Source organism: Eptatretus burgeri, chromosome 5, assembly GCF_056783735.1.
Source record: "Eptatretus burgeri isolate ZD-2024b chromosome 5, Ebu_testis_v1, whole genome shotgun sequence".
In the NCBI taxonomy this organism is placed as follows: Eukaryota; Metazoa; Chordata; class Myxini; order Myxiniformes; family Myxinidae; genus Eptatretus; species Eptatretus burgeri.
This window is the reverse complement of record NC_140965.1, coordinates 10,939,732-10,955,618: the sequence shown is the minus strand read 5'-3', so window position 1 is coordinate 10,955,618 and position 15,887 is coordinate 10,939,732. Positions and strand designations below refer to the sequence as shown.

Genomic DNA, 15,887 nt, shown 5'->3' with positions numbered 1-15,887 from the left:
ATTGGTGTTCCTTGCTCTTTCATGAGCCTCGTTCTCTTAGGGAAAGAAAGAAGAAAAAAATTTGAGTCTATGTTCATTCATTATGGAAACTTTCACAAGGTGTGTGTGCAACGGTAGTTGCAGAAATGTGGCAGACTTCATGGTATGTTGCAATGAAACTCTATAAGGGCTTGCCATCTAAGCACAAGTCAGCAACTCAATCATCTCTGCTTAATATAGCTTTGGCTCCATCGTCTCCAGAGCAGCTGTTTCTGGTTCAGGGTAACAGGTCTCAAAGAACTTCCTTACCAGGAGATCAAGGCACAGCATCTTCAGTAGCAGGAGATCAAGGCACAGCATCTTCAGTAGCAGGAGATCAAGGCACAGCATCTTCAGTAGTAGGAGACCAGCTTCGTGGATCATCCTCCAGTGACTCACGGTGAGCTCGTCCTCTCAACACTTGTTCCGCCGTTTGTTGTCATTATGTAATATTCGGTTTGTCACTCTTTGCTCTGCAATTATCGCCACTGTTAACAGTTGTCTTTACTGTTGACAAGTGTTGGCCACAACACTGTTGAAGATGGTGCTATAAAAGTGGCATGGTGTACTGTATCTATTTTGGGTGGATATTATTTTTGTTTCCAGTGCTGGTGGAAACCTCAATCTCATCATGTTTGCAGTACTTCACTGTTTCTGTGCAAGTTCCCGATTTGGAAATCTTTGAATCCTGCAGTTACTTGGACCGTGCCATTTTTAAAAAAAAATTTTGGATAGTTTGTAAAAGTTTCTCATTTGATGGTGCGTCACCATATTGATTGTTTCAAATATTAAAAAATCAGAGTTAAATTGAAGACAACACGACCCTTGAAAGTTGTGTTGTAACCGGTTGCCTCGTCGGTCACATAAGCTGTACATAATAAAAATCAAACCACTTGATTAAACGAGAGTTCATGTAACACCTTACCCCACGTTGTCCTAAGAAACAAGGACATGGGCGGGGTCTGCAAGCGGAAAATTTGATTGGTCATGATGGTGTAAAATGCTGGAATATTTTGTTCAAGTACTGCTGTACGGAAGGTTTTTGAAAGTGCTGAAAAGGTGATCTGTGTTCTGCAATGTACAAGTGGGTGATTTTAGCTCTTATACCAGCCTCGAGAAAGTATACAAAAAATTTTAGAAATATATAAGGATATTAAAAATTACCACCGTTGATGCAGCATCTTTTACACCACCTTATTTAACACGTTACATGAGTTCTTTATGACTGTTGTTTGTGCCCTTTATAACGTCCTTAAAAACAGTAATTTTTCAGTTTGAATGATTTTAAATTTAGTTTCATTTTCAGACAGACAGGGTAAAAATATTGTCTCATTCCTCTCTGTGCATGCGTGATCGGGACAAATTCAGAGCCAAAGTACCGTAAAACACCTGTCTTCCTACTCATGTTCCGATTCGTGTTCAAAATGTAACGTTCAATCTAAACAAGTTGTTCCTCGATCATAAACTGATTACTTAACCACACTTTTCACTTCACGTGTGGGGTAATAATAATTACAATAATAATCTACCTTGTAACGGTAATCTTGAAAAACGATGCAAAGGCACCTGAATATGAGGCTCTTCATGGAGCACGGCAACCACAACACCACTTCTTCTCCGTGCAAATGGCAGCTTTAGCTGCCAGGTAGCTATCATTTTGTTGGGGCATGACGATGCTGCTGATGCTGTGTCCCTATACCAGTACAATGGTACTCATTTCACCAACCTCAGAAGGATGACAAGCTCAGTCAACCCCACCTGGTGTTAATTCAGCAGCCAATCGGGCTCAAACTCAGGACCCGAAGATCCTAAACCAGCCACCTCAACCACAAAGCCAACACCAGGCGAACCACAACACTAATGGTGTTCTAATGAAGCAAAGGGGTATTCAGGACTCCACATTTGATGTTCACACAGAAAATGGGATCAAACACAGGACAAAACAACTTGCAAGTGAACTTTCTCCCAAATAAGCTGATCTGCTTTCATCATTTTAGAAGCATCTTAAGTGGCCTGTGACTCCATTCAGATCAGTTGGTGGTGCATCTTGAGCTGAAGACAAATGCAAAACAAGAACTTGAAGGGCACTCGGTAGAGGCATACCTCCGCCAAGTAATGCCTGATCCAGGAGAACAATCAGGCCCGTTACATTTTTGAGATATCGTGCGATATATCGTTTTTGGTCCGATCTCTCAATGGTGAAGAATCACTTTAAAAGTTAAATAATTTTCATATCCAGATCCGGATTCAGATCTTCACCAAAATCGAATCAATTTGTGCTTGTCAGACACACACACACACACACACACACACACACACACACACACACACACACACACACACACACACACACACACACACACACACACACACACACACACACACACAACGTGTCAACCAAGTTTCATCCGAATCCGTCCACAACCTTTTGAGATATCATGTGATATATCGGTTTAGCCCTATCTCTCAATGGTGAAGAATCACTTTAAAAATTCGAGTGGTTGGATCCGGATCTGGATCTTCACCAAAAATGGATCAATTCTTCCTTGTCACACACCAAACGTGTCCATCAGGTTTCATCCGAATTCATCCACAACTTTTTGAGATATCTGTACACAGACAAACAGACAGAAAGGGGTGAAAACATAACCTCCTTCACCTTCGGTGGCGGAGGTAGTTATCTGTCAATAAGAATATGGTGAACGAAAGGGAATTATAAGCTAGGGGTTTTAAACACCCTTACGCTGATTATGGAGAGCTAATTCCGTGAGGTCCAGTTTCTCTGCGGGTCTAGTTGTCGTATCTGAAACAAGAGACGGGTCTTTGCCGTTCCCATGTGAGCCCTTTCATCGTGCTGTTAGTGTTACAATGATGTTCAAATTCAATATACTGTCTTATATGCAGCCTCCTTATGTCCTTGCCAAACATCATTCTCTCTCTCTCTCTCTCTCTCTCTGGGACGTACCGGGCTCTCTTCACAGAGCGCTGGTGCCGCCAAAGTTGCTTCCTCAGCAAATGTCATACTGGGGTGGTTTGCCATTGCCTTCCCAGTAGTAGTTAGGAGAGAAATTTGGAATTTCAAGAAAAAATTGCTTGAAGGTGTCAGAGATGTCTCGCTCACTCTTCGCGAAGGACACCACGGGGTCTTTAACGCTCACCAGTTTAACCTTGCTTGTGAGATACCGGCATGACAGTTTATGGCTGAGTTGAGATTTAGAAACCAGGCTGGACAGTTCAAATGGGAGCGTGTGTACCTCGAGGCCAAGGCCATCGTGCCAGCCCCAAACATCAAATTAAAATCTCCCAATTCTCTGTACAAATGATCCTGATGTCATCTATCATGGCTTGGCCGATCTCCACCAAATTTTCCATACCTGCTGGGGTTACCTGTGAGCCAGTCATTGGCACAATTACAATTGGCCTCTCAGCCCCTGTCGGGGGAGATGACCTGGACAAAAGGCAGCGTAATGTATGCATGTTAGACCAGGTCAAAGTTGAATATAAAGAGGGGGGGAGGGATAGCCTGGTGTTGGCTTAATGATTAGGATGGTGGGCTTGGGATCCGAGGATCTTGAGTTCAAATTCCCCTCAGCTGTTGAATTAATATCAGCTGGGGTTGACTCTGCCTGTCATCCTTCTGAGGTTGGCAAAATGAGTGCTGGCTTGCTGGTATCCTGTGTCGGAGTGACGACCCGTCCAGGATTGTGTCCAACAGCCAAGGAGACTGCTTAGGCAGCACCAACGTTCTGCACAGAGTATGGTCCCAATGGATGGATGGATAAGGATACAACCACAATTATAAGGGGGAGGGGGGGAGAGGGAATGTCTCCGCAAGATATTGTGGAAGATATTATCACAGACACCAAAATCCACTGCTAGAGGGACTGGCTATTTACTATTTTTAAATGTGATCATGAAAAAAATTATATATTTATATTTTATATACACAACATAATTACAAAAATGAAAAAACAAAACATAATCCTCGTTTTGACAAAGATTGTCTCCAAAAAGAAGGGCTTGAGCCCTGAAGTATACATGTGGCTGGGTAATTTATGACCCTAAGAGGACGTTGTTTGCGCCACAGAGACAACCGGGATGGAAAAGAGTTTCCCCAAGAGTCTCATAGAAGATGACCACTTGCGAGAAGTGGCCGAACGTGTGTTTGCATCGGCTTTGGGAAGCGAAGACAGTAAGGTCGAGTTATCTTTATTCGATGTGGCTGTGGATTGTCCCATTGGTGACCGTGAGGCCAAAGAGAGAGAGCTGATGAAGGTTGCTGTGGAGCCAACACGAGGGAAAACAACAGGAAGGTGAGGACGTGTAGTGGGGCAACTTAGCATAACAATTGTGCATTTTGTGAGGAAAGCACCAAATTGGCACACTAGCAGCCTATCATATTATGAACAGATTTGGATATTGAGCCATCTCAAAATTTTAATGGCAGTGGAAAATGGCTGCCACAGCCATCAGCGGCTGAATTTGAGATAGCCCAATATCCAAATCTGTTTATAATATGATAGGCTGCTAGTGTGCCAATTTGGTGCTTTCCTCACAAAATGCACAATTGTTATGCTAAGTTGCCTCACTCGTGTGAAAGTTTCCATCAAATTTCTGTTTCACGTGACGACAAAATGTTCTAAGTGTTGATGAACCGTGTGAAGTGCCCTACTACTTCAACGTCCTGTGTTTCTTTCCCAAGGAAGCACTTGCTTCGTTCATTCACAGTGGACCCAGGGCTCTCCCAGGTGGGAACCTTGGATTCTGTTCCACTGGTCAGCAGTGCAAAATCTGCCCTGGTAAACGTGCCGGACTTCCAACGAGTCGCGATCACCGGAGACTACGCGACAGGGGTGAGGATAAAATGCGTTAACCTCATCCCGATACAAAACCTGCAGAACCCTTTGACTCGACGTGTGTCGTGTGTACACAGTTATCCATGGAGGACGTACAACATGCTGCCAAGGGCCTATTCCAAGCAATGGCAATCCGTGAGAAGTATATGCGTCTGAGCTTCCAGCGTTTTCCATGTACCACGTCGTTCTACCTGCGCTGTTCTGAAAACGAGAGATGGAAGGAAGAAGACCAAGTGCTTCCAAGTAAGTTTGTAATCTCTTCCATTTTGATAGTAGGTCAATGTTTCTCCAGCCTTGACCATCATACATCTTGTGCTCCTCCAGAGGAGCGGAGGAGCTCCCGGAGGAGCTCCCGGAGGAGCTCCCAGAGGAGCTCCCAGAGGAGGGAGCGGAGAGAAGGCCACATATGATTCATGCATGACTTGCTATGAAAACATACAGGAAGTTATCTTGAGTATCAAATGAGGCCTGCTGTTGGCTTAAACTGGCTGCCTTAAAATCTTAGGGTCTTGAGTTTGAGCCCCTGTTGTGCCATTAAACAACACCAGGTGGGTTGACTCAGCCTGTCATCATTCTGAGGTTGACAAAAATGAGCTTACTAGAAACAGGGGGCACTACATCAGTGGCACAGGCATGTTCTCAGCAATGATGCAACCAGCAGCCACAGGCTGTACACGAAATAATAATATGTATCAAACGGCAATTTCATTTTTTTACTCCTTTATTGTCAAAGGGCCAGGATAGCATGGTAGTGAAGATTCGTTGTTGGTAGTGTATATGTACTGAAGGTGAGCTTGGCTGGAGCTGTAAAAAAATATTGAAGTGGTTCTTCTTCTTTCATATGCAGCACAAGGCTGCAGGAAAGCATCATTGGCTGAGGGTGTGGGTGTGCTGCTGATGCAGAAAAAGTTAAGAGCACGGACAATACCCACAGGTTGGCACCAACAGGGAGGAGGAAATTACCCTTTAAGAGGTGCCCTGTTGAGTGCTGAAAGAAAGGCGGTGACGTTGTTGTGACGTCACTGGTACCCAAAGTGCCCCGGAATGTGACGGCACTTCCTTGAAGCTCAGTGGCTGTCTCCTCTAACTGTTCTGTGTTGTCTCATGTATTCCCTCATCTGCATGTCCATCATGTGAGTGGAGGCAGCTTCACTACGAGCCTTAGATCCCATAAAATAAAAAATAAGGTCACGGGGATTTCTCAAGAAACCTTCCCTTGTTGAGCCCCCTACCACCCCCCCCCCCCCACACACACACACACAATCCGTTTATGCTCCATATTGTGGAATTGTCTACCTGTGTCCATTGTCTTATCTTCCTCACTTAAGTCTGACAAATATGCTGCCCATCACTACCCCCATGCACTCACTCACACATATCCATGATCTCTCTCTTGTACACACTGATTCTTTCTTGTTCCGTTCCCCTCCACACCACTTTTACTCATTGTTGTGTTATTTCTCCTTTTCTCTTGTCGCCCCCCCCCCACCCTCCCCAATCCCTTTGAGAGTCTGTAAACCTGCTGCCCTTTTCAAGCTCGCTCCTCCACGAATCAAGATCCTCAATTAAAAAGCTGGGAGGAAGTTGGGGGCATGGGGGGAGGGGGTGGGTGGGATGTGATGTGATGGGATGGGTCCTGCTACGTGGTGCTTCTCACACACTCATGGGATTAGAGTCCATATTAAAACCATTTGGCTCAACAAAGAGCAACAAATACCGATGCAAGAGCCATATTCACCGAACGAACCAAAGGAATGGTGAAAGCAGTGCAACAGTGTCCCTTTTTATTAAACGCATGCGTTTTCTCTAATCTGCTATCCTTTCATATTCCAACAGCATTCACACCACCACCCAAGCCAAATGAAGACCCTTTCTCAACGGAAGGGGCTCCCGACAACTTGGGGTACACAGCTCGCATGAACGATGGAGTAGTGCACCTTTATCGGAGCCAAGAGAACGATGCTCAGATCTACAACCTGCCTTATCCACACCTTGAAACCTTCATCACCGACATGAATGTTCTGCTTATGCTCATTGCTGATGGCCCGACGTACGGATGATCACCCTTTATTAAACTGTTTAATATTTTCTTCTTCTTCTTCATACATGACTCAAAGTGATGAAATGTTATGCTGTTGTGCAGGAAAACCTTCAGCCATCGGCGTCTCAAGTTCCTCGAGTCTAAATTCCACCTTCACGAGATGCTCAATGAGATGGCGGAGCTGAAGGAGGTCAAGGCAATCCCACACAGAGACTTCTATAATGTCCGCAAGGTGTGCAAAGTTCGGGAACTGACCCACGGTTATTACTACTGGAACAATTGTCATGTTTTCTGAGTCTCGATTAAAAGTTATTATACTGTAACAAAAATGAAATAGCAAATGATGCAACTATTACATCACAGTTACAGTCAGAGCTTGAGCTCGATACCTGCGATCGCCAAGGATTAGCCTCTCATTGGCCAGTGATCCAATGAGGGCCATCTTTTTTCGGAACCTCGTACGACCTTGACCTTCAGCATATATGGAAAGAGTGGAAATTAATAAAATGTGTCTCCATCTGCATCCTATCCATAAAACTCAACATCATGAAAATCGGAGGAAAAATATTCAAGTTATGATGAAAAAGATGTTTTTTTTTGTAAATTAGGTCAAAATCGGAAAAAGTAGGTTAAGGACTAATCAAATATCAGGTGCACAACTTCAAAGCAGGTGCACTACTGCATGATGATACAACAACATCTCAGCAGGCCAGACGGTCTGAGATTCCACATTGGCAAAATTTAATGACAAAAAAGCGTTTTTTTTCAGACCGCCATTTGACCTTGACCTTGGCCTTTAACCCGGAGGGGTGTGATGTAAATCAAGCATAAATGTGTCTTACTCTAGTCTATCTAGAAAGGGCAATTTCATCTTCATTGGATAAGCCTTGATTGAGTTTTGGTGAAAAATATTAAAACGTCTGATTAGGTCGTGACCTTAAAAATTGTCAAGGTCAAAAAAACTTATCATTTCTGCATACGTTCCCATTATTGTGTTCCCATTATTGATGTGAAATTTCATTCCGAATATCCCAGCTGGCTCCGAGATACAGGTCGGAAATTGGCAGGAAAAAAATTAAAAAAAGGAAGAAAACCCCCTGAAACGGTGGTTTCCTTTTTTTTGAGATCTCAGACTCTCTGGGGTACCAATAAAAATGGTGGGCAGTAATTATTTAAAGAAACCCTATAACAGGTAAAAGCTTCGCTTAACTGAGACTTGAGATCTTGGAACACAGAACACTTTTGCAGGATAGGGCTGATTTAGTCCCTAAAGCCTCACAAATTATCCTGAGAAACAAACTCTGCACCCCAAAGTACCCTGGGTCACGTCTTAATGACCCTGCTTGGAGACTTTGGGACGAAGACTGAACTTTACAAAATTTAACGACTGTACAACAAGTTTGGCCAAGTTCATGAATCGAACAGTTGGTTAAAATTTTTGAGTTGTCATTTAAAAAAAAATTAAAACAAGTCTGAAGACGACGATGGTTCATGAGCGGTATTTGACGATGTAGATTGTTTCAGAAGTCAAGGATGAGACAATGTGATAATGTTTGACCAAGTTATAAAAATGATCAACATGATGTGGTACGGGTGACGGGTTATTAGCTGCAAAATGTCGAAAACCCGGTTTTGTTCAACAACTTTCAAAATTTGACCTTTGCATAACCTTTAACGGTCACAAAACAATGTTGTGGACATTAAAATAAGGAAACAGGATACGTGCTATAGCTTATTGGAGTGAGTTCGTCGAAGAAGGTCGAAAACCCGGTTCGATTCCCACAACCTTGAAAATTTGACCTTTGTGAACTTTAAAGGTCAAAGGTCAAGGATTATGACCTTTGGTGCAAAACTTCCTCTGGAACATTCCAGGAACAATATAACGTCATATAGGCTACTCGTTAAATGCACCCGGCACTGCCCGGGTTCTTTTTGAATGAATTTAATCTTCTATACATATGTCTGACGTGAGCAGAGTATCACTTCCCTATTGGGCCATGGCAGTCAGAGGCTAAGGGGGTTGGTGAGGGGAAACACACCCCCTCCCCCCCCCCGGCCGAGGGACCTTGACACATAGCCTATAACCTTCCCGGGGCCCATCCCGACATTTTTTGTTTCAGTGGTTCGCTTCTATCTTTCACCTTTCAGGAGATTAGCACGTGCAGATAAACAGACAGACAAACAAAAACTTAAAATCACGTTACATATTGTTGTGGTTACCAAATTCGCAAACCACCATTCAGGTCCCTGAGGTGAGATATCTCGGTAAGTACATGTGTAGTTAGGCCCAAACCCGTTGTCTAGTGGGAATACATGTCATTTGTGCGTGCTGCGACTCTTCAGGATAGCCGTTTTTCTTTTGCTATCTTTATTTTGGACCAACCGCCATTGTTACCACCACAACCACAACATCAACCACCAACCACAACGCCGCTTCACCACAACCGCCACGACCTTCACGTCACACCTCGCAACCGTCGCATCGCCACCGTTCTTGCGCCGCTTGTGGGTACCGGTGTTGGACTCGTGCAGGGCGCGCGCCGAACAGCGTGTACAAAATCACGGATTTTGTGCTTCAAAAACGGATCAAAAACGACACACGCCCACTTTTGTGCCGTCCAATCGGTGAGCGAGGGGCGATTTGGCCCCGCCTCCAGGGCGTTGGAGGGCGATCGATATATGCAAATTTATGGATCAAAAAGCATTCACGCCCACTTTTTCTCGGGCCAATGGGGAGCGAGGTGAAAGGTCGAAGGGAGGGGGTCAAAGATGAGAGGGCGAAGCCACGGGGCTGATATAAGCGACCATGTTCGTCAGTCCCGGGAGTAGTAGAGTCGAGAGGGAACAGAGAGTTAAGACTTCGCGGGCGGTGGAGTTGGCAAGAAGGAGCTGGTCGTCATGTGCGCTGGAGTCGGAGCGGAGGGGACGGACCTGTGGAGAGGCGGCGAGGGCAGACGAGGGGGTGCTCGCATCGTGCAGGGAGCTGCTCCCCAGGGAGGCCGACAGCGCGACCTGGCCGAGGTGGAGACGCTCGTCGCGGGACAATAAAAATCCTCTATACCCCGAGCATCAGCAACCCCCTCCTGTTTCCCCCCGCGCTGAGATAGTGCGACCAAGGGGGCCCCTTTCCCACCCCCTACCAGACACTGTCCGCGAGGCCCGCGGAGTTGAGGCACCATCGCCGCTCCGCGTCTCATCACCAGACGGGTAGGCCCGACCCGGTCTCGGCCTCAGGCCCGCCTCATCTTTGAGGGTGTTCTTTTCCTTGGTTTTGGGTATGTGTTGTCGGCGCCGTCTGTGAAGTAAAATTGTATAAGTGTTGCCGTGTGCTCGTGTAATCGGTATTAGATCTGCATTGTCGCATTTGCTTTTTGTGTAAATTGCATTGTGTTTTTTTCTTTTCTGTGTGCTTTTGGTGGAATTGTATATGTGCGCTTTCCGTTCATCGCGAATAAATGTGCTTTGTGTTGAACTGTTTCCCGCTTCGCTTCGTCTTTTCCTCCATTGAATCCTCATCTTGCTTCACGTAAAGGGTTGGTAGTGGGCTGAATATGCCCGATAATTAATCGAACCGTCGAGGTCGACGATAACACCGCTCGGTTATCCCGATAGTACGGAACGGGTCGCTTAAGTGGCCCGTGTCCGAAGTCGACCTGCGGCGAGGTGCGATCGCCCGGTCTACCCTCCGCGTGGGTACTTAGGTAGGTCGAATTTGGCGAGCAACCCTATCCCACGTGGGGGCTGATTGGCTCGATCGCGGTGAGACCGAAAGGTCCACCCGTGACTGGTTCCCGGCGTTGGTCCGAGAGGGTCACGACTGGATTGTCCGTCCCGTGGGCGACGTGCCGCGATTCGAGTTACGTGGCCGTCAGCACGCCGGCGGGCAAGAATCCGTAACACTGGTGTCAGGTCGTGCGATACAAATCCATCGCCCTCCTCGCGGCACTGGTATCGGAGAACAGGAAAACGGGCTCTCCTGTCTCCAGCTAAATTCATGGGAATCGGTCCAGGGGTGAGAGAAGCGACCCCCGATTCCCTCCAAATTACGAGCGAGCGAAATTAACCCTTCACGAGAAGCAAGATGGCGTCTCAAGGCGAGCGGGAGCCGGGGGTATTAGAAATGGATGTAGAATGTGTAGGATCCATGGCCCAGGATGGAATGCCCGTGCAGGAACACGGACTCGCCCAACTGAACCCAGAGCCCGAAATGGGTGCGGCAGCGGCCGCGGTGTATGACACCTCCCCCCCCCTCTCCACCAAAACCCTTCCCCAACCCTTGCCGAAACGGCTCAGCTGAGTGCATCCGACATGGCCCAGCTATGCGCCATGCTGGCGGCAATGACACAAAAGATGGATGCGAATACACAACAAATGATCGAAAAGATGGATGCGAATACACAGCAAATGAAGGAAGAAACGATAAAGCTGCGGGGTGAGACGCGGAACATGGGCCGATGCCTGCAGGCGGGCATGAAGGCCGTGACCAGGGAGATAGGAATGGCGACTCCACGTGTGGGAGCAAACGAGCTGGAAGGGGGTGCAACGGCTGACAGGCCCGCGGTGGAGGCGGGTAAAAAAATAATTCGGGGGGCATGTTGGGCGAGGGTCGTGACAGAGGAATCGACGGTGACCAAATGGGAAAAATTAAATGGGGAGACCAAAACGTGTGAGACGAGACACGGGTGACGACGACAGAAACTTATAAATGTATAGAGACACGGGAGACAGAAAAAATAGAGGAGAGACAACACGATGAAGACGGGGTAAGTGACGCGCACACACACACGGAGGTAGTGGAGGATAGTGAGGTTGAGCTCGCGGAGCGTGTAGGGACCCAGTGCGAGCACCTGGATGGCCTCCTCCAGGAACGAGGGGAGGGAGTATGCCCCCTTGAGGCGAGTCACGACCAGGTGAGTTCGGTCGTGCTTTGCGAGGTTGAGGGGACGGGTGCTGTGGACGGGTGCACGGAGAGCTTGGGGGGATAGAGGCCCCGGAGACCCTTGTGGGGACACGAATCCCCAGTGTGGTTGTCCCTGTGTGTGTGGTGCAAGGTGTGAGTGCGTCCCCGTGTGTGGAAGCGACCCCGTGTGTGAGTGGTGTGGTGGCGATGGTGCCAGGGTACGTGCTTCCCAGCACGCCGTGTGTGGATGAGGCACCGTGTGTGGAAGAGGCCGTGTTTGTGAGTGAAACGGCTAGTGTGGATGAGGAACCGCGGTTGAGTGCCCCCGCGTGTGTGGGTGAGGCACCGTGTGTGAGTGAGGCTGTGTGTGTGGATGAAACGGCCAGGGTGGATGAGGCACCGCGGTTGAGTGCCCCCGCGTGTATGAGTGAGGCACGGTGTGTGGATGAGGCACAGCGGTTGAGTGCCCCCGCGTGTGTGAGTAGTATGGTTTGTGTGAGTAGTGAGGAACGCGTGAGTGAACGGCCGTGTGCAAGGTCGCTGTGTGCAAGGGAGACCGTGTGTGTGAGAGAGCGGTATGTGAGGGAATGTCGGTTGGCATGCGGGAGCACGCAGCCGCATCTCCCGGTGTGAATGTGATGGAGTGGACTGTGTGCGTCGTAACACGCAGGTGTGCGTGGGTTGAATGGCGACGACGGCGACAGAGGAACGAAAGCCGAGTTGCGGCTGTAGTTGTTTCGGGGACCGTGCCGGGTTCACCCAGCAGTGAGCACGAGGTTCGTGCTGTGCAACGCACGAGACCACCACGTGCTCGCTTGCGAGAGTGAAGTCCCGGTCCGGAAACGCACGCGGTGGATTTGCCGATCCCGCGGACGGACGAAGTTTAGGCAGGACTACGGATTTGGACCGGACGGGTTCTCCACGCGATCGTGTGTGTTAAGCTCCAACGGGCAAAGCACGTGTTCGCGTGGGGAACCCCTCGAGACGTGGGGCTTGTGTTTTTTTTTTATGCGCACGGTGACATCATGGCTGCACGTGGGGTTGGAATCCGGCAGGAGGGGTATCTCTGCCGGATGGTACCGTCCAAGGAGGGACGAGGAACACGTGCAGCTGCATGACGTCACGGGCAGGTGCAAAGTGCGCGAGCTCTGAGTTGCCGCGCAGGTGCTGCGCATGGAAAAAAAAAAAAGCAAGCCTCACTTTCGGGTGCACAGGATTCCTGGGCAAGGGGTGAAAGACCCCCTTACCAGGGGCACAGGATGGAAACTAGTTAGGGGGAAGGGTTAGCTTAGTTAGACCGACTTCATGGGGCAGGGGTAAGTCCTCATGGAGTCCGTGGAATGGATTAGGTGGAGGGATTGTAGCCAGATTTAGGTTGGGAAAATGAAATAAAATTATTTATTTGGAGACAGTGACAGGCAGTGAATGTGTAGAGGGGACGTAGTTAGCTACGTAGTGTTAAAAGGAACGTGCTGTAGTTTAAGGGACGACGTGAGAGCACGAGTTAGTTAGGGGATGTAGTTAGAAGGATGGCAGAGTTCAGCGGTGAGTGTGTTGAAGAGTTGGTGAGTGAAGTGGAAGCATGTGCTTGGTGAGTGAGTGAGGCCAGCGGGTCTGTGTGAGTGGAGCGAATGGGGAATGCATGGTGCGATGAGTGATTGGGGGGAGGAGTGACTCCCGCCCAAGGGACCCCGGGGTCAGTGTAGAGTGAGTTAGCTGGGTTAGTCAAATTGAAAAATGGAGGTCGTTTTGCTGTTGGTGGGAATGTAGGCTCGAAACCCATTTGGAGGGGTGCAGGAGCCCTGTTGACGGGCTTGGGAGCGTGGCTGCGAAAGGTGAGTATCGCTGAGTGGGTACCCCGGGCACCAGGCTAGTCGGCCGTGGTAGGCCAAGGGCCCATGGGGGCCGGGATAGCGTAGTGGGCACGGGTGCGCCTGCTTGGTGCGGGGGCCCGGGGCGCCATTAGCCGCGTGGGCAGTGTTGTGGGCACGGGTGACCCTCGGAAAGGGGCCCGGGAGGCCGGCCTGCCACGTGTGCGTTTCAGGGGAGGTGCCATGGGGGGCACTCCCCGGTGTTAGGGAGCTGGTAGGCTCGGAGGCAGTGTAGTGCCCGGGGGTGCCATAGCGGGAGATTCGGCAGAGGGTCGTGCCTGCCAAAGGGAGCCACGTGTCCCAGCCAGGAGACCGTGTGAGGGCACGGAGAGAAAATTGGGGGGCGAGGCCCGAAATTGTGAGGACACCAACACAGGCGACGGGAATCTGGGTTGTTAGAACCAATAGTTTAAGCGAGAAGCGCTTGTTGAAAGCCCCGGGGTAGTTTAACAGTTAAATGGTTAGGGTAGATTAGATGTACCCCTCCGCACCATCCATCCCCTCGCTGTCGTTGTGGGCCGCTGGACCCACTTGGTGTTAAGATCGCCGAACTCTGGGGAGGCCATTCTGAGGCTTCGTTGGGCCTCGACACAGGACGTTAGCTCTCCCTTATTCCCCTCCGGGAAGGGAACGTAGGGGTTGGGAGTAGGCTAGGTGACAGGATAGGTTATCCGAACAAAGACGATAAAGGGGGTTAGGGGACGATTTATAGTGGGGGAGTAAAAATAAAAACAAAAAAAAAAAAAAAAAAGTTGGGGCTAAATTGGTTTTTCACAAATTAAGGGAGTGGGTATGTACAGTGACAGGCAAAGGCGATAGGTGGGAGGGAGACAGGTAGGTAGGTCCGAGCCCGCCTTCCAAGTGGCCAGCACCACCGCACTCCCTCCACCAACCTCCACTGAACGGCAAAGGCTGGCCAGCTTCATCTGCAGCTGCTGTGCTGCAAGGCCTGTGCCGGCTGGATCGTCTGCCGGCTGGCTGTTTTTCTGCAAGGCCTGTGCCGGCCAGTTCATCTGCTGGCTGTTTTTCTTCAAGGCCTGTGCCGGCCAGTTCATCTGCCGGCTGTGTTTGCCTGCAGCGGCCTTCTTCTGCGGGCTGTGTTTGCCTGCTGCCTTTGCCATGCCATGCCCACTGCCCAGGTTCACCAGCCCCGTTCAATTCTTGCTTTGCCCCCCCCCCCCGTTCATTGCCATGTGCGCCAGGATCCGCAAGGCAACAGTTTGCAAGCTGCGAGAACTGCCCTGTTGGCAGCTACAACACGGGCCTGCAGTGGCGGCCCGTGCACCGTGTTTGTGTCCATCCATCCATTCGTTGTGGTCATTGCGTGTGCCACTTGAGCTGGCACGGAGACTGCGTTGTGCAGCCCATGCACCGTTGTGGTTCACTGCATTCAGTTCATCCATACACCAATCCATTCGTTGTGCTCATTGCGTGTGCCACTTGAGCTGGCACGGAGACTGCGTTTGTGCAGCCCATGCACCGTTGTGGTTCACTGCGTTCAGTTCAAAAGGGAAGGCCTTGGACTGCGTGTGAGCAGCCAGCCACGTTCCCTGTCACCTGCATTGTTTGAGCCAGAGACTGCATGTGGGCAGCCTGGCTCCCTGCTAAATGCTTTTCTTTTGCAGAGTTCAATGATCCTGGGCCATGGTTTAGTGTAAAATTTGTAAGTTAAGGTTAAGATGTACTGTAAATATGAGTGCGCCCCCGGCATGTCTGTCCTAGCGCCGGCAATTTTATTTAAGTCGTCCGTGTGAGTGAGTTTGTTTAGATAGTTACGCAGCCCTCAGGTTATTTATTTTGGGGACACGAATACCATGAATGTCGCACTCAGGGATCCGTAGGTAAAATGTACTAGGGGAAAACTACACATGATGGCACACGAAAATTTGACGACTCGGGACGAGTCTGTAAAAAGGGGAGGGGGTAGTGTTGTGGTTACCAAATTCGCAAACCACCATTCAGGTCCCTTAGGTGAGATATCTCGGTAAGTACATGTGTAGTTAGGCCCAAACCCGTTGTCTAGTGGGAATACATGTCATTTATGCGTGCTGCGACTCTTCAGGATAGCCGTTTTTCTTTTGCTATCTTTATTTTGGACCAACCGCCATTGTTACCACCACAACCACAACATCAACCACCAACCACAACGCCGCTTCACCACAACCGCCACGACCTTCACGTCACACCTCGCAACCGTCGCA

The 15,887-nt window shown here is 49.1% G+C and overlaps 1 protein-coding gene across 3 annotated transcripts in view; it reads left to right on the top strand.

Annotated features, from left to right (window-relative positions):
- The first annotated feature begins 233 nt into the window (after window positions 1–233).
- Window positions 234–15,887, top strand: part of LOC147025835 (AMP deaminase 3-like) — a 29,041-nt gene continuing 13,387 nt past the window's right edge. Inside the window, exons 1-7 of one of the 3 annotated variants that reach the window (XM_085880689.1) lie at window positions 234–330; window positions 361–418; window positions 4,106–4,331; window positions 4,721–4,871; window positions 4,952–5,117; window positions 6,711–6,924; window positions 7,018–7,147. In XM_085880689.1, coding sequence (XP_085736815.1) covers window positions 4,117–4,331; window positions 4,721–4,871; window positions 4,952–5,117; window positions 6,711–6,924; window positions 7,018–7,147 — 876 coding nt within the window. In that variant the 5' untranslated portion in view covers window positions 234–330; window positions 361–418; window positions 4,106–4,116. Of the gene's footprint in view, window positions 419–4,105; window positions 4,332–4,720; window positions 4,872–4,951; window positions 5,118–6,710; window positions 6,925–7,017; window positions 7,148–15,887 lie in introns of all 3 variants that reach the window. The other 2 variants (XM_085880690.1, XM_085880688.1) reach the window with 2 other exon arrangements.